Source organism: Catharus ustulatus, chromosome Z (assembly GCF_009819885.2).
Source record: "Catharus ustulatus isolate bCatUst1 chromosome Z, bCatUst1.pri.v2, whole genome shotgun sequence".
Lineage (NCBI taxonomy): Eukaryota > Metazoa > Chordata > Aves > Passeriformes > Turdidae > Catharus > Catharus ustulatus.
Window position 1 is genome coordinate 64,728,646 of NC_046262.2, and position 19,039 is coordinate 64,747,684.

The 19,039-nt window shown below is 43.8% G+C and overlaps 1 protein-coding gene across 3 annotated transcripts in view; it reads right to left on the bottom strand.

Moving 5' to 3' along the window:
- Positions 1 to 2,959: 2,959 nt before the first annotated feature.
- Positions 2,960 to 19,039, bottom strand: part of GNE (glucosamine (UDP-N-acetyl)-2-epimerase/N-acetylmannosamine kinase) — a 45,459-nt gene continuing 29,379 nt past the window's right edge. For 2 of the 3 annotated variants that reach the window (XM_033084779.2, XM_033084781.2), the window contains exons 8-12: positions 14,561 to 14,690; positions 12,562 to 12,783; positions 11,445 to 11,627; positions 5,959 to 6,075; positions 2,960 to 5,297 (exon numbers count right to left, since the gene is read on the bottom strand). In XM_033084779.2, coding sequence (XP_032940670.1) covers positions 5,062 to 5,297; positions 5,959 to 6,075; positions 11,445 to 11,627; positions 12,562 to 12,783; positions 14,561 to 14,690 — 888 coding nt within the window. In that variant the 3' untranslated portion in view covers positions 2,960 to 5,061. Of the gene's footprint in view, positions 5,298 to 5,958; positions 6,093 to 11,444; positions 11,628 to 12,561; positions 12,784 to 14,560; positions 14,691 to 19,039 lie in introns of those variants that run through there. The other variant, XM_033084780.2, reaches the window with a different exon arrangement.

A 19,039-nucleotide genomic window follows, 5' to 3' on the forward strand; every position in this document is an offset into this window, starting at 1 on the left:
TACACTCAAAAGCTCTGAAAAGAAAGGTGTTCAAAATGAGCTGATAATTTAATAAAGAAAGGTCCACTGCATTATATAGTCTTTAAAGTATTAAGATGAATTTAGGAGAATTTGAAAGATAAATTCTAGACTAGGGGGGTTCCTGCTCACTGAATTATGGTATTTATTGATCACCACATTTTCCTACCTTACAGAATATTTTATTTGGCTACGGATGTGGCTTAGAGCTGCAATCCAAGAAAATAGGCAAAGGCTTGAATTCAAGGCCAAAGAAATGTTACAGAAGTTAAAGCAGTATTTTATATGCTGGGTTTGCAGAGTGTAAGAATGTGTTTGCATATTTTCTACATATTTCATCCTGCTGGAACACTTAAAATGCAGCACTGTGGGTTCTGATTACCTCCACTAACTCTTCTGCAGAGATTTTGCAGATTACCTCTTCTGCCTTAATTTTACATTTAAGTATACTTAGCTCACTGTCTCATTTATCAGTGCTGTCACAAAAATCATGGACTGGCTGTGGTTGGAAAGGACTTCTAGAGTGGTTCAACTCCTGCTCAAGCAGAACCACATCAAGCCTGTCGCCCATGACCATATCCAGACAGCTTCTGAAGATCTACAAGAAGTGAAATTCCACTACCTCTCTGGGCAACCTCTGCCAATGCTTGGATACCTGTACAGTAAAGAAGTGTTTCCTGATGTTCAGATGGAGCCTCCTGTTTTGCAGTCTGTGCTCAGTGTCTCCTGTCATGGCATGAATGAAAAGAGCCTGGCTCCCATCTTCTTTGCACTCTCACTTCAGATATTTATATACACTGATAAGATTCCCCTAAGCCGTCTTGTTTCCTGGTTGAATACTTCCAGCTCTCACCTCTTCCTCACAGGAGAAACGCTGTAGTTCGTTTGTAGTCTTTGTGGCTTTGTTGAGCTCTCTCTGGTATGCTTATATCTCTTGTGTACTGGGGAGCTCAGAACCAAATGCAGCACTCCTGGAGTCAGATTTTCTGTGTCTAAGAATTACTTCAGATACTCAGACCTTGTGATAGAGCAAAACAATTCTCAGGTTTATTTGGGCAAATAATTTCTCATCTGTGTTTCTAAACATTGACTTGTTTTCTTCAGAGGTCAGTATCAGTCACTTTGTTTTGTAACTTCATGTGACAGTGTTGTACTACCTCTGGCTTGCTGTGTGTGCTCAATCCTGTTTACTGGCTTTAACTTCCCGCTGTTGCTTCTTATCTCCATAGCATTAGTCAGTAGAATCTGGAAAAAACCCATGACACTCCTATCCTTCAAACATAATCCCAGCTGCATGTGTGTGAAGATCTCATGCAGTATTGAGAGAGAAGCTGTGGATCCTTGCCGAATACATCCTGGTATAAAACTTGCTTTGTTTAGCTTCTGATCAGGTGGCAGCCAGCAGCCAGGCAGTCTGAAATTACAATGAGCATTTGTAAAGAAGAAGGGGGATGGAGAGGTCATGGGTTCATGAAAGCAGGGAGCCTGGAAACAACAGCACTGTGCATTCATCCTCTTAGCCTGTGGAACATGGTTAAGTTTTAGGCAGCCATAAAACAACATGGTGTAGCTTATCTGTTTCTTTCTGATGTTATTCTTTCCTGAGCAACCAGTAAAGAGGGAAATATATAGATTACTGGTTTGTATTTCGGAAGGGACAACATGGGTGTCTGTAGTCTTTGCCAACAGGATTCCTCCAGCAGTACTTCTCAGGCAGGCAAGCATGTTCCTCTGCAGAACCGTGTGCTGTGGCAGTAGTTCTAATCAAAATATAATTATCTGTAATGGTCCAAGGGGTGCACAACCCAGGTGTTTTATACTTGCTAATGCCTGTGATGTCTCTATGGCATTTGACATGGACATGGTGATCAGATTTCACTGAATCCAGGTATAAATTCTGTCTGGCCTTACTCTGTGTTGTGTTTTTTCTAATATAAAATTGCCATTGCCTCCATTGGTAATATGTGCAAGTTTTTGACAAATTTGTTACAATTAACTGGAGGAAGGATAGCTTCAAGACTACAGCTTCAAGACCACCAGAAAACCAATGAATTTGTTATTTTCAAGTGTCTGGGTTGCAGATCAAAGATTCAAAATACTGAATAAGGAAATTTGATGGTCAGGAGACCAAAAAGAAATTCAAAACCTTGATTTGGTATGGATTAGCTATGTGGTTTGCAAAGCACCAGCAATGATCTGTAAAAAGAGAGCTATCAAAACTCAGCTGGTCTCCTTGTGATCCCAAGTCCTGACTCTTTGGGATTCTGTGGTAACAGAGAACTGTTGTAGACAAAGCAGTCTTTTTCCACCAGCTATATGAAGCAATAAGGTATAGGAACTTGTAGAGGTCTTGTATTGGTTAGATGAATTACATTACAGAACTAAGAATTCCAGTTTTAGTTTGCTTTCCAACCTTTTGGCACTCTGCTGCTGCCGTTTGCTTATGTAATGCTGATTATAGACATCCAAGTTCATGAGGGGACTTGTGCCCAAGCTGTTTATGTCCCATGCAGTTGTGCTGGAGGGCTGGAGGGTGGCATTCCTGCCAAGGCTTCCGCAGTCAGGATACCACATTGCACTTACCAGGATGCCGCAAAACCAACCAACACTCAACAGGCAATATGAGCAGTGCTGCCAGTGCAGGTAATGAGAATGCCCTGCTGCTTTAGGCTCTGAAATACTGGTAACAGCTGGGGAAAGGGATTTTGTTTCTGCATGTTTTTCCCAATATTGGTTATAAAGGTTGGTTTGCCTTCACTGAGTCCGTGATCTTCATAGTATGGGCTACTCTAAAGGATACTGGGCCAGCATCTGTTTGCTCCTTCTGGGATACAACTGGGGGCTAATGTCCATAAAATCTCTGATCCAAAGTAACTTCATGTTTAAAGTACCTGAAGTTCAAAGGATGCTTCTGAACAGGGAGAGACAAACAAAACCACTATTGCGCTGTTAAATATGATTTTTTATTCTTTCTGATTTTATAAATCACTTGTACATAAGCAGCAAGTTCTTGGCCAATTGATGGAAAAAAGCATTTTCAAAATCATTTGAAGAATAATTTTCTTAACATGACTCGATGTTAAAGCTGTAGTGTTAGTCTGTCGTGTTTTTTCTGTGCCTGCACCCTCCCTTGAGCTACTGGAGAAACATTTTGAGTCTGAGATACCAGAATTTCAGAGCTTCAGAGAGTCTGGAAAGCAAAAGCCTGGTCCCACTTCTAGCCAGGCATTCCAGCCAGGCATTCTTTGTGATGGTAGAGGATGGAAAGATCAAAGGGCACGCCTGCTCACTGTTAGAACCTCGGTACTCCTGATCTAAGCTACTGTCACTGCAGAGAAATGCCCGTTTCTCCTTGACCTGCTCAGAGAGCTCAATCTCTGGTATTGAAGGTAATGGGAATCATCAAGTAAATCAAGAGGTGTAGGAAAAGGAACTAAAACTTCTTGGTTACATAAAGCCTAGTATAACTTGGCAAACAGTCAAGAACCAGTTATTTGTCAAGTCTGAGAAAACTGTGGTATAGAGGCTGTGTGGTTGTTCCTGGAGACATCAGGAGGGAGATCTGGTGGTGTTCCTGGAATCTGCTCTGAAGATGTGAGTTCCCAGTAAGCATTCCTTGTGGAAGAGAGGGTGAAGTAAAGACAGTCTGTATAGATTATATCACAGAGTTAGCGAGTGTACTAGGAGCTATTCAGTCCAAGTTCACTGTATATCAGAGAGCAATGGTTGCAGAAGATGGTTTCAAATTGGAGAAGTTGTTCAAGTGTGGAAATAGCCCTTGTACTAACACATTACTGGACTTCTACGAATATCAGTGGTTGAGTCAGATGTCAAAATAGGTCATTAAATTCAGGACAAGATAGTCTTGTGATTGTTCCTGCAGAGCTATCTTTCTGAATTAGTTGATAGATGGGTTGGTTTTTTGATTTCTCCAGCATCTTGAAAAGATGCTAAAAAAGCAGCTGGATAAAGACAGCACTATATATCAAGGACTCATTAAAGAAATAGAAACCACAGCTTACTTAGGCAAGCCTTCACTGGTATTTGACATACTTTTCTCCTAGGCTATGAATGCTCTGAGGGCGAGGGTAAGGATCAGATTTGACTTTCCATCCTAAAAGCTGATGGTGAAAGCAGGACAAGAACAGTGCACCTGCAGCCACCCAAATGGCTGAGGGGATGCACCATGTCACTCTGCAGTGAAAGGCAGATTCTTTATGATCAGCTGTGCCATGTGGCTGAATTCCAGCTAATTGGCTACCAAAGAATAAGCAACCTCCCTCCCTGAAAGTAGTAGATTAAGTCTCTTGAGAAATCCCCCAAGACTAAAACTCAAACAATTTGCTATTGGCCATAACCAGAAGACAAAGATGTTCACTGCTATACTTATCAGTTTTTTGGACTCCTCTTCAGGCTGTAAACTCAGTAACTGTAGGTTTTTTTCTTTCATATGCAAAGCTTCTAAAATGGGACTCTGCCCTTTAGAGATGATGTAATAAATAAACTTGGTTGCCTCTACCAAATCCTTAATAAAAATGAAATTCTAGGTGTAGCCTTTTTTTATTGTAGAGGCCCTCATTTCCACCCACTAAAATTACTACTTGCTACTGGTGATTACATCATCTTTACTTTGTGGGTAGAATCCTGGAAACTGAAAAGCTGGTAAACTTCTCATTTCACATAAGTGGGAAATGAGACAGGGATCCCCAAGAGTTATAATAATTTTACATACCATACACATTATCCCCATACAGCAAGAGATGCTCATAAATAATTCAGCCACACTCAAGAGTAATGTATAGGCTTACCAACATAAGTGCTTAAAAAACCAGAATTGTACATTACTTCCAATGAAGTCAGCTGAAATTTAGGAAAAATACAAAAAGATAATATGTCAATTAGGAAATGCTAAAGTAGTCACTAACTGCTTGGTGCTACTCTGATTCATTAGCTGCTCTCATCAAAGAAAAATCTGGGAGAAAGTATTCCCTCCACCCATTAGGAATTTGAATAGTCCAATTCTGTAATTTTTCTGTAATTCTTCTAGTATATTCTACGTGTAGTATAATCCAGTACCAGGCTAGCAGCTCCAAGAAGAGCAGGATCTGCTAGATTTGAGACCACTACATCCACTGTTTTAACAGAGGACAGCGCCTGTCGATTTATCACATCTTTGACAGCATTAACATAATGGTTAGCTAGAACTCCAGAAAGGATCACAAGAGATGGGTTCACGGTGTGTAGAATATTCACAACGCCAAGGCCCAGGGCAGTCCCAGCTGAAAAGATCAAGTAAAAAGAAACTGAGTAGAATACTCACAGCAGTTCTGGCATCAGTAATTAAAACAGTTCTATTTGCAGCAAGTAACACTGGAAAGTCAGTAAAGTGTTTTGTTCCACAGAGTGTTGTGTTATCAGGAAATACATGTCTGTTAACTTTTCTTTCGAAAGTAAAACAGAAAAGGCAATTTTTTTTGCACAATAATGTGTTATTCAACATTATGGATGTGAACAGACAAAACAAGGCATTAAGCATGCATGTCAACAAACCACCTTCGTGTTAACCACTATGTGTGAAGGAGGACTATGCTAAAACTAGTAAACCAGTAAAATACCCCATGTAAAGTAACACATAATATAAATTGCCTTTGCTGCTTCAGACCAGCCATTCACTTGCCTACAGTGAAATGTCCCAGAATTTTCCAATATAACAATGCTGAGACTTCACTTTTTTTTTTAAATTGGAACTGATACTTTTAACACTTCTGCTGACATTTCCTCCAACATTTATATTTAAAATCTCATTACCATTAGTAATTTCTATATTGAGAGGGTCTCAATGTGTACAGGCTGATTGTAGTGTTACAGTGCACTACTATTTCTGTACCCCCTAAAATACAATAATGGAAGTGATTCACCCTCTGGGCTATGTTCTCTCACCTGTTCTGAGAATGCTCTCTGCTTTTGCATTTCCAAGTTTAGCTGCTTGAATAAGATGTGCAGCGCTAACAATCTCGTCCTCCTTCATTGACATTCCTTCTACTAAAAGCAGATCATCTGAAAATGAGAGAAAGCTAATGTGGCAAGTCAGAGAGTGAAAAAATAGGCAATTAATATATTTTCATCTCTTTTACTTGTATACTGAATCCCAAACAATCTGTCAACCCTGAGTTTAGCTGAAGTAATCATATCCATATTATTCAGGAAACTACTTGCAGAAGCAGGGAATCAAACTCAAACAGTTGGAGTGCGGTAATTCACTAGTCTTGTTGGACCCAAAAATAAACAAATTATAAATATTCTAAAATTTATTTAGACTGATAAGATTTTGATGAAAGACAATCACTGTGAATGAAACCAAATGTCACAGAATGCCTGTCAGAGTAGTTTACACCAAGCTTAAAAAGAAAAGACCAGCTGTACTCTGTGCTTCTGGGAATTCTGAGATAAGTGGTTTCAAATGCTCCTTGCCAGTGGAAAAGATCTGAATATGCAGGCTGCCTGTACACCTGTTCTTGTCTCCTACTACTTAAAGAAGGCAGATTTATTTTTTCTTAATACCTTCTTTGAAAATTTCTTCCAATACTGAAGTTTAGTAAATGTGTGTCTTAATTTGGAGGACAGGTGTCTGCCAGGAAAGGCAGGAGCCTCTCTTTGAAATGGAGAATGTAAACCCCTTCCCTCCAAATTATTATAAATTTGAAATTTAGGGGCTCTCAGGCAAAGATATGGGAATTGGGAATAATAGTTCTGTACTAGGGAAGTGAAAATAGAAATACAATACTACAAAGAAACAAACCCCAAACCCTGACAAAGTCAGAGTACAACCTGACACCCCGTCAGGCAGGGTGTTGGTAGCAGTCCCATTAAATGGTGGCTGCATCCTCCTGCAGTGACAGATGTGGTTCAGTTGAAGCAGTGGTCTTGTAGAAGGTGCAGTTTCCCTCTGGGGGTTCAGGGGTGATGTAGAGAAATCTGGTTTTCCTCTGGAGTCCAGTGGAGAAAGGGGCTACCTTAGTGTCCCAAAACCTCTGTTTTTATCTTGGTAAGAAATATTGGGCTCTTTTCTCTGGCTGGAGCAACTTCCAATGGCATGAAGTAATTTTATCAGTCACACAGTGGGACTCAGTGGGACATTAGCAGAAGATAACTCCCTGGAGGAAGGATGGGTTGTGAAAAGATAAAGAACAATGCCCCACCTGGTTTAAAGGGATGGCTTATTAGCAGAATATCTCCCATGGAGATAAGGATCACTGCTTCCACTCTCAACAGATGGTGACAGAAGAGATAGTTTTTATCACATCCTGTATTGTAACCCAAGACATTATCCTCCCCTTATTATATTACTATCTGCATAATGATACCTTACACACAGTTTTCACTTAAGATTAGGTTTCCCTGCGGTACACAATGGGTTTCTCCATCTTTCTGCATTACCCACCAAGTGTAACCAGGTGCTTGAGCAAAGACAATTCCACAGATGGGTTTGTCTTTGCCTGAGGTGGGACTAATCCAAACAGTCTTTCCTAAAATACTTTTCATGCGTACTGCATGGACTTCATCTCCATCCACGGTGTGCAAGGGTTCAGACGGGGTAGGACCAGCTTGAATGATGGATCCTAGATGTTGACCATCTAGGTGGCGTTTGCTAAATTAATTTTCCAGTTTTTGAAGGTTCTTCCGCCAAGTGCTTTCAGCGTGGTTTTAAGTAGCCTGTTGCACCATTCAACTTTCCTGGCAGCTGGTGGATGGTAAGGGATATGATATATTCATTCAATGCCATGTTCTTTGGCCCAGGTATTGATAAGGCCGTTTTTGAAATGTGTGTTGTTGTCTGACTCAATTCTCTCAGAGGTACCATGCCTCTAAAGGACTTGTTTCTCAGGGCTCAGGATGGTGTTCCGGGCCATGGCGTGAGGCACAGGGTAGGTCTCCAACCATCCAGTGGTGGCTTCCACCATGGTCAGCATGTAGCGCTTGCTTTGGCGGGTTTGAGGCAGTGTGATGTAGTCAATCTGCCAGGCCTCCCCATACTTATAATTAGTCCAACGCCCACTATACTAGAGAGGGTTTACCCGCTTGGCTTGCTTGATGGCAGAGCATGCCTCACCGTCATGGATAAACTGAGAAATACTGCCCATGGTTAGATCCACTTTCTGGTCTCGTGCCCACTAATATGTGGCGTCTCTGCCCTGATAACCTGAGGCATCATGGGCCTATTGAGCCAGGAACAATTTTCCCTTGTGTTGCCAATCTAAGTCTATCCAGGACACCTTTATCTTTGAGGCCTGATCTACCTGCTTGTTGTATCAGTGCTCCATATTAGCCTGACTCTTTGGAACATGGGCATTTACATGACGAACTTTCACAGGTAGCTTCTTTACCCGTTTGTTTTATTTCACCTTTTCACCTAACTCCACAGAGCATTGGCTACTATCTACGAGTCAGTATAAAGGTAGAGGTTTGACCACCTCTCTATTTCAGCAATGTCCAGAGCCAGCTGAACAGCTTAAAGTTCAGCAAGTTGACTTGATCCACTTTCTTCTTCGGGAGCTTGTGCAGCTTGTCGTGTGGGGCTCCATACAGCTGTTTTCCACTTCCGGTTATCCCCACAATGCGGCAGGAACTGTCAGTGAAAAGAGCATAGCGTGTTTCATCTGCTGGCAGTTGGTTATACAGTGGAGCTTCCTCAGCCCGGGTCACCTCTTCTGCTCCTCTTCATCAGTGAGACCAAAATTTTCATCTGGCCAGTTACTTCTAAAATTCTAGGGCGATTCGGGTTACCAATACAGGCGTGTTGTGTGATGAGGGCAATCCACTTGCTCCATGTGATGTCAGTGGTGTGGTGGATAGGGGGAACCTTTCCTTTGACCATCCACCTCAGCACTCATAGTTGGGGTGCCAGGAGGAGTTGTGCTTCCATGCCGATCACTTCTGATGCAGCTTGGACTCTTTCATAGGCAACTAAGATCTCTTTTTCTCTCTTTCTCAGAGGTTTCAGACCCTCTGTCGCTTTGGCTCCAGAATCCCAGAGGTCGGCCTTGAGTCTCCGCAGGCACCTTCTGCCAAAGGCTCCAGGACAGGCCATGGTTCCCAGCTGCAGAATAAAGCACATTCTTCACCTCTGGTCCTGTCCTGACTGGGCCAAGGGCTACTGCATGAGCGATTTCCTGCTTGATCTGGGCAAAGGCTTGCTGCTGCTCAGCACCCCAGTGGAAATCGTTCTTCTTGCTGGTGACCAGATCGAGAGGGCTCACAATCTGACTGTACTCAGGAATGTGCATTCTCCAAAAGGCTATGGCACCTAGGAAAGCTTGTGTTTCCTTCTTGTTAGTTAGTGGAGACATCGCGGTGATTTTATTGATGACCTCACTGGGGATTTGGCGCCGTCCATCTTGCCACTTTACTCCCAGGAACTGGATCTTTCAGGCAGGTCCTTTGACTTTGCTCTTTTTAATGGCAAATCTGGCTCCCAGCAGAAGCTGGATGATCATGTCTCCTTTCTCAAATACCTCCACTGTCATGTTGCCCCACACAATGATGTCATCAATGTATTGCAGGTGTTCTGGAGCTTCACTCTTTTCCAGTGCAGCCTGGATTAGTCCATGGCAGATGGTGGGGCTGTGTTTCCACCCCTGGGGCAGACAATTCCAGGTGTACTGCACACCCCTCCAGGTGAAAGCAAACTGAGGCCTGCACTCTGCTGCTAGGGGAATGGAGAAAAATGCATTAGCAATGTCAATGGTGGCATACCACCTTGCTGCCTTGGACTCCAACTCATACTGGAGTTCCAGCATGTCCGGCACGGCAGTGCTCAGCGTTGGAGTCACTTCATTCACTTCACTCAGTTCACAGTCAATCTCCATTCTCTGTCAGAGTTGTGCACGGTCCAGATGGGGCTGTTGAAGGGTGAGTGGGCTTTGCTGACCACCCCTTGGCTCTCCAGCTAGCGGATCATCTTGTGGATGGGCATCACGGCATCTCGATTCATCCGGTACTGCCGGCGGCGAACTGTTGAGGTGGCAATTGGCTGTTGTTGCTCTTCCACCTTCAGGAGTCTCACTGTAGATGGGTTTTCTGACAGTCCAGGCAAGGTGTTTAACTGCTTAATGGCCTCTAGCACTACAGCAGCTATTCCAAAAGCCCACCTGAATCCCTTTGGGTCTTTGTAATAGCTGCTCCAGAGGAAGTCTATGCCTAGAATAGATGGAACCTCTGGGCCAGTCACAATCGAATGTTTCTGCCACTCTTTCCCAGTCAGGCTCACCTCAGCCTTTAGCAAAGTAGATTCCTGTGATCCCCCCGTCACCCCAACAATGGAAACACGTTCTTCCCCAACATGTCCTGATGGTATCAGGGTACACTGTGAGCCAGTATCAACTAATGCGCTATGTTTTTTGTGGCTCTGATGTGCCAGGCCATCAGATCCACATCATCCAATAGACCCTGTTATCCCATGCCTCTCCCTGGCTAGAGGCAGGGCCCCTCTAGCCCTGGGTATTATTTCTTTGCTGGGTGTACATAGTTGAGGTTCCTTCAAGGGGGTCTGACAGATTAGCCTCCCTTCTGTAATGCCCAGCACCTTGATTATGGGAGGTTGAGGCTACCTTCCCTTTAGTAGAACTCCCTTGGTTAGTGTTTCCCTCCCTGAATTGACGCACCTGTGCTGCCAGGACAGAAGTGGGTTTCCCATCCCATTTTCCCATGTCTTCCCTATGGTCACGCAAAAAGCACCACAGATCAGGTCGTGGAGTGTATCCTTTCTCTCTAGCTGCGGGGTGTTGGTCTCTGACTTTGGGGCCTGTGACTCACACTGGTGCTGCCCTGATTTTCCTCATCTCCTCTCTCATCCTTCTCATTTCCTCTTTAAACTCCTCTTTGAGTTCCTTCACAACAGCAGAGACATGAGCCTGCATTGGGCCATTTCATGCTCTCAAAATTTCTGAGTTTGTTAGCAACAGAAGCCACTGTCTTTTGGTTGTTTTCGGCATTAATTGTTGCAATGAAAGTGGTATATTGAGATGGCCCCAGGTTTGCCAGATTCCACAGCATCTGCCCTGTGCACCTGACCTTGTTGGGGTTATTACCATGCTGTCCACCTCTCCCAAAAAGTACCTCCAGTACGGCCACTTCCCTCAGCTGTTGGATCCCTTCCTCAAAGGTCTTCCAGCGCATTTTATGGTGATTCTCCTGCATTCTCTCTCTGTGGACGAACCTCTCTCTCACACTCATTAAAAGCCGCTCCCAGAGGGAAAGGGGGCCTGTCTCTCTTACAAATACCTCATCCACACCTGAGTCCTGGGTCAAAGGTCCCAAATTCCTTGCCTCAGTACCATCCAGTTGCACACCTGTACCCATAAGGTTCCAGACCCAAAGTAACGAAGTTGTAAAACCACAGTGTTTTCAAAAACAGAGTGAATACATACCATCATGCAGTTTCTTAGCTTCTCTCTGTAATGCTATTCCTGAGGCATATGCTTCTATGCATCCTTGGCTGCCACACAGGCACTCTGGTCCATCTAAGGATACGACAATATGCCCAAGCTCAGCAGCACAGAAAGAACTGCCATGGATCAATTCATGCTGATGAACGATTCCACCTCCAATTCCTGCAAATATATTAAGATTTCTATTTTTAAAAAAGACAAAAACACCCCTTGCTCCCCAACAGTTTTTAAAGACTTCATTTCTGCATGGCACTGGTATTTGCTTATTCTGATATAGACAAGATAAAATAATTTGCATCAGTGATCATCTACAATAGAACCCAAGAATTACTAGTTGTTAAAGAACTCTTGTCTATTTGACACACCTAATACACAAGCTTATAGTTCTCTCCTATTAATAAATAGATCAAAATGGTATATAATTCTTGGGGTTTTTTTTAAGCCTGTGGATGGTACTGAACTATGACAGATCTTTTAAGGTTGTGAGTCATGCTCCTTATGCAGAAAATTATCCAAGTGGCCTTAAAATATTTTACTTTAGAGAAGTTCTAATGCAGTACTTAGACAGTCAAACCCCTATGTTAAAGGCCCAGGACATGTAAATATGCAGGCCTCTGCTGCCTCTTCCCATACTGGGTGTAGATTCATCAGCTAGTTCTTACTGCCACCACCTAAAAGACTATATATTTAACACATGAGAAAAGTTACTCCACATTTGCATTTGAGATTTAAGTATACTTTCTTATATTCAGTTGCTTATCTTCTAGATACATATTTTGATCTGACTTGTATTTCTGAAGTTGAAAGAAAATTAAGTTATGAAACTAAAAAAATGCAAAATTAATCCAGTTGAAGTTGCTCAGATTTTCCTTACTTGCCTGCGTAGCAAGGTGAACTTCTTTCATCAAGAAATTTAAACTATGGAAGTGGTTTTATTTGCCTGAGTAAATTAAAAATCACCCTAAACCAAACAAATAGTGTAGCAAAATAATTTTTGGTTTTCCAAGGATAGTGGCAATGTTTATGCTTATAGAACAGCTAAGCCTCTAAGTGATGGTGCTGGACTTTGGGTCTCACTGAACTACGACATACTCACCTGTACCAGTAATCAGTGTTACAAAATTTTCTACTCCTTTTCCATGACCAAATTTCCTCTCTGCTAGAGCAGCACAGTTTCCATCATTGTCCACCCAGACTGGCAGGTGCAAAACATCAGATATAGGAGTTCTGAGATCCACAGAGCTCCACTCCTGAATCAGTTTTGTAGAATGAAGCACAATTCCTTCTCTAGGGTTTACCCGTCCACCTGTGGAAATACCTAAGTCCCAAAAATACAGGAGAGAAAAATAAAAACTAAGTCTGTGTAACAGACTTTTAGTAAAAATCTATTTTTCTTTTTCTAATGACATGATTTTTCCCCCTAATACTAGGCTTTGAAGCAGAGTGTGAAAGTGAAAATTTTTGAAGTATTACTGATAGTTCAACTTTTGACATGTAAAGATCACAAAATCATGGAATAGCTTGGGTTAAAAGGGACCTCTGGAGGTCATCTAGTCCAGCTTCTCTGCTAAAGCAGGTTCACCTACAGCAAGTGGCACAGGATTCTGTCCATGTGGGTTTTGAGTATCTCCAGAGAGGATGACTCCATAACCTCTCCAGGCAGTGTGTTTCAGTGTTCAGTCACCCTCAAAGTAAAGAAGACAATTCATAGAATGCCATGCCTCTAATCACAATGCACCAAGTGTCTTGAGGCTAACTAGATCGATAGTGGTTAATGTTAGTCAGAGAGTTAATATTCTTACTTCAGGCAAGATTACAGCAAATCACTTAATAACTGTGTTTCTTGTTAGTGATGTACAAAAGACATAACAGCAAAAATAAATTATTCAAGCCCCGGAACACTATTAGTGTCTGGAACTCTGCTATAACTCCCAAGATTTAGAATGACTAAATATAATTACTAGACCTAGAGTAGTGATTTTTATCTAAAAATATACTATTTTTTTGTGAAAGATCAAAACTGTGCTCAGAGATTTGTCTACTGAACAGAGCAGGCCAGTAATAGGCTCTATTAGCCAACCTAGTTTTCCCTAGTTTGAGAGGGTTCCTGAGTTGGTGGAGTCTCTTAGGACCACTGAAAAGTAGGTGTCTATTCTGGAGGTGTTCAGCTCTAGACAGTAAAGTTTGAACATTTTATTGTGCAGAACTTACTTAACTGAGTCATGGTTCCAGGGTTAACACTGTAATGCAAAGTAGCCATAAAAGCTCTAAAACAAGCAGCTGAATTGAACATCAAAGGTGTAAGAAAGGTCTGATTTGAATGGTTAACATTTCTCCTTATGGCTTTGTGTACTTACTGCTGTTTTTAAAGAATACATGTTCAAGTTAACTTTTCTTTGTAGTGTGTGATTCAGGCAAGTCTTCATCCCAGACAAACGACTTTTTTTTAGGAACATTTCTCAGCTAAAATGAAGATTCTATGTACTTCTTAAAAATCCAGAAGACATTAATCAACATGTTTATAAATAACTAATATCTAAGGCCAAATCTCCTAGTCACCATTAAACTGAATTATCCTGTCTGATATAAGCACAGTTTAACACAGAAGTGTATTGCAAGTGAACTGAAGTCAGCAGAAGGGCTTCTTTTGTCTCTGTTAGCTACAAATTTACTAACATTCTAGCCTTTTTAGTCTGCCTTGGTGTATCTGAAAATTCTGCTGCACAATTGATCCTAGTCCTAAAGAAAGGCTAACAGACAACAGAGAAAAACATCACTCAGCTGCAGTTGTTTCAAGAGCTGTTTTGAGCATCTGATTCACAAGGCCAAGATAGAGAGCTTCAAAATCCAGAGAAATACATAAACACTTTTTAGATATAGTTTACTATAACTTAACAGATTGTTTAATGGTTGTTACAAACTGGAGAAACTTCAGTCTTTATAGTCAGCTTCTCATTTTCAGCCATTCAAAAACGTTTGTTAAGAATGTGCAAGAAAGTACACGAGATCCATTTTACAAAGGTGTTTTAAATCAATAAGTAGTGATTTAATTTCATGTTGAAAAAAATAGATATGAAAAGTATTTATTAACTTACCTACTCCCAGAATCCTGCAGTTTACATTTACTGCCTCTGATGCAGCCTCTATGCACATCTTTAGAATTAATGCCAGTCTATCTTCATAGGTTTTAGGGTTGAGCTGGGTATACTTCTTAACTATTTCACCCTAGAAATTAAAAACAAAAAAACATGCCCCAGAGAAATGTACGTCATGATGAAATTTCCCTTCCACATAAATTGCAGGCCAATTTGAAAATAGCCAGCCATAACTTATCTCTTTAAAAAATATACAGATGTTATGCTTTAGATCTTGGGCCTGCAGACAAGGTTCTTGACAGCTCTGGGGGACAAGTTTGTAAGATTAGGCATTACATTCTGCTTCTGTAATCAACCTCCCATCTGAAATTAAATACAGTAATTTCACGACTATAAGGCGCACCCTTTTGACTAAAATTTTCCCTCGAACCCGGAAGTGCGCCTTATAGTCCGGTGCGCCTTATCTGATGGACAGAGTTGTGACGTTTGCCACCCCGGAAGTGCGAGCTGCGAGCCAAGCCGGGACCCGCGGGAGGCGCGGCCGCCGCGCGGGGAGACAGCCGGGACCCGCTGGACCCGCAGGAGGCGCGGCTGCCGCACAGGAGCCGAGACCCGCCGGGAACTGCAGCTGAGGTGGGGAGCCGGGACACAGCCGGGACCAGCAGCCGCGGGGAGGGACCCGGACTGCCCGTGGTTCGGGATTGCCTTGTTTCAGGGCTGCTCGCTCTCAGCTGGGCATCTGGTGTGGTCGCCCTTCTCAACATGTCCTCTGGTATTGGTCTCTGTAGTCTCCTGGGAACTGCTTTTCGTTTACTCAACAGAAGACGTGCTAACGAGTATTGCACTCAGCATCTCTAAGCACCTAATTAGCAGGATTAGATAACAAAGGACGTTTCACTACACAGACCCGGTTGTTCCCCCTCAGGCATTGAAGCTGCTGGAGCAACGAAGCCAGATAGCACCGCCAGGGCTGTCGTCCCAGGTTAGAAAGAGTGAAGGGAAAAAAACTTCCCTCAGTGCTTGTACCCTGGGTGTCAGCGTTGATCTCAGAACCAGGATGCTTCTTCACCAGTGTCGCAGTGCAGGGCAGATCCCTCCGCAGAGAAGAAACCTCTCTCCTCCGCTTTCAGGTCGGCAAAAGAGTCCCCCGGAATGACAAAACAACCCACACCCATCCTCCCCCCACCACTTCCTTTTGTCTTGAGCAATTAAAAGGGTAATGAAGTCGTCCGTCCAGGACAATGTGAAAAAAACCACCAAGGGAAAGAGTAAAAAAAAATCCCCTAACCCCCAACACGCGGGTTTACAGGAAAGGTGCTGATTTTGCAGACCTTTGCAACATGTCGGAATAGCCTTTAAACGCAGCCTAAAGGAATCAAAGCACTAACAAAATACAGAGAAAAATCACTCACTTCTATGAAACTTTCAAACAGCTTTATTTTTAAACAAATTAATCTTTAAACAGGGTCGTCTTTGAACAGTGTCGTCTTTAAACAGGGTCACTTTTTAGTCGCCTCTATTCATCTTCAGCCAAACCTTCGAAACCTTCGAAGTCTTCATCCTCCGTATCAGAAACCATCAATTGGGCGGTGGTGGCATCCAGCAAACTCGAAGCTGTATCGCCTGTATCTTCATCCTCAGAGTCGTCAGGTTTGGCACCCTCGGTGCCGTCGCTGGTATTAAATTCTGGAATGATGTCAGCCCTCACGAACCCTTGGATGATAGTATCGCGTGTTACTTTACTCCAGGCATCCAGTATCCACTTGCACACAGTGGAATAACTTGCCCTGCGCAGCCTGCCAGTGGTCGTGTAGGAATGCTCACCTTCTACCATCCAGTTTTCCCACAGAACTCGCAGTTTAGCCTTAAAAGAACGAATAACGCTTATGTCCAGTGGTTGCAGTTCTTTAGTTAAACCACCCGGTATTACAGCCAGCTCCGAGTTCATCTGTTCCACTAGGGCTTTCACGCTATCCATTTTATGGGCACACATGGAATTGAGAACCAGCAATCCCAGCACTCTAAGATTAAAGAATCTCTGCAGTGCACAAGCATAAACTTCCTTTAGCCAAGTCTTCATCACGTCTTCATGCATCCACCCTTTTGTGTTCACGGCAACAACTATTTCATTTGGAAATTTTTCTTTAGGGAACGTTTTTCTTTTAAAAATTACCATTGGGGATAATTTCTGCCCATCTGACGAAACTCTGAGAACTACAGTAAACGATGTCTTTTCTTTCCCTGTGGTGCGAACTGGTACCGTGGGTGTTCCAGTTTTCTCGACAGTTCGGGTGAGCGGCACATCAAAGGTGAGGGGGACTTCGTCCATATTGATGATGTGTTTGGCTTCTATATTGTTTTCAGCGATCTTGCTTTTGCAATAACTCCTGAAAGACGCTACCTTTTCCTCGTAATCCGCTGGCAGCCTCTGACAAACCATTGTTCTGGTACGGATGGAAAGCTGCCGTCTCTTCATGAAACGAAAGCACCAAGATGGCCCTGCTTTAAAGTCCTCTATACCCATTTCGTTCGCAATCGCTTTTGCTTGTATCCGAACGGCAACAGTAGAGAAACTTCTGCCAGCTGCTTTTTGTTCGGAAATCCATCGCTCCAGTCTGTCCTCTAGTCACGGCCATCTTGCTTTATGCCCGCGAAAACTTTTCTTTGTCTTCTTTGCAAGTCATAAGTCATCCTCTTGCTGTCGCCACTTGCTCACCATGGATTCATTGATATTGAATTCCCTAGCTGCCTCTCTATTTCCATGCTGTTTTGCATGGTTGATCGCTTTTAATTTAAAATCTGCGTTGTAAGCTAGTCTCCTCTGTGGAGCCATGCTGAACTCACGCTCGCCGTTCACGCGCACCCTCAGTAACACCTTCACCGCTGCGTAGGCAAGAAGATTTTCTCTGATTGGTTTATCGTGGTCAGAAACGCGGGAATTCTCTAAATCTCCACGCCCAAACAATCCCGGGGGGAAGCCGGGACCCGCGTTTCTGACCACAATAAACCAATCAGAGAAAAGCTTCTTGCCTACCCGTGGGTGAAGGTGTTACTGAGGGTGGTTGTTAACGGCGAGAGTGAGTTCGACGTGGACCACACCAGATCCCAGCCGCCAGCAAGCAGTCCCTCCCCATGGGCAGTCCGGCTCCCTCCCCCCGGCTAGAGCTCCCGGCTGGTCCCGGCTGTGTCCCCACTGTCTGTGGGCGTCTGCCTCTGCTTTCTGCCCGCTCTGTCCCAGCTGTATCCCCGCTGTCTGACTCTGCTTTCTGACCGCTCTGTCCCAACTGTATCCCCGCTGTCTGACTCTGCTTTCTGACTGCTCTGTCCCAGCTGTGTCCCCGCTGTCTGACTCTGCTTTCTGCCCGCTCTCTCCCGGCTGTGTCCCCGCTGTCTGACTCTGCTTTCTGACCACTCTGTCCCAGCTGTGTCCCCGCTGTCTGACTCTGCTTTCTGCCCACTCTGTCCTGGCTGTGTCCCCGCTGTCTGCCGGCTGCCTGCCTCTGCTTTCTGTCTCTTTCCCGGCTCTGTCCCTGCTGTCTGCCGGCTGCCTGCCTCCACTCTCTCCCCGCTCTGTCCCGGCTGTGTCCCCGCTCTCTGTCAGCTCTCTCCCAGCTCTTTCCCGGCTCCCGCCCAGAGGCCATGGGCAGTCCCCAGCCGCCCCGAACCACGGGCAGTCCCGAGCCACGCCAGCCGGCGTCAGCGGCGTGCAGGAGTGCTGGGGCCTGCCCGCGCACGGGGAGGGAGCCTGGGGCTGCATTTAAAGGCTACACCAATCTGTTAAAATGTTTCCAATTTGAGCACCCGCGATGGCGCGATTCTGTTACTAATTCATTACTTTGTTGCGCGTGGATCCTCGCAAAAAAACGTACGCCTTATACGCTGGTGCGGCATATATATGGACAAAGTTCAAAAATTTGCCAACACCCGGAAGTGTGCCTTATATGCCAGTGTGCCTTATACTCATGAAATTACTGTACTTTGGACAGGGTAGAGAGGGCCATGAAGATTACAGTACTTTCACAAGTATAAGGCACAGGTTTTTTTTCAGCGAGCATCCGTGCACGACAAAGTAACAAGTTAGAAACAATCGCACCAGCTGTGCTGTCTTGGGTTACAATAAAGGATGTGATCAAAGTATCTATTCTATCACCATCTCTTGTGACCAGGTGGGGCAGTGATCTTTATCTTTGTGGGAGATACTCTGCTAATGGGCTGTCCATTGAAACCAGTAGGGCATTGTTCTTTATCTTTGCACCCCCCATCCTTCCTTCAGGGAGTTATATTCTGCTAATGGACCATTGAGTCCCACTGTGTGACTGATAAATCTACATTAATTTCACGATTACAAGCTGCACAGACTATAAGCCGCATCTCCGGGCGTTGGCAACATTTCATTCTTTGTCCATAAATAAGCCGCATCTGATTATAAGCCGCTCTGTCATTCACAGCGAGGACCTGCATGCAACAAAGTTGCCAAAT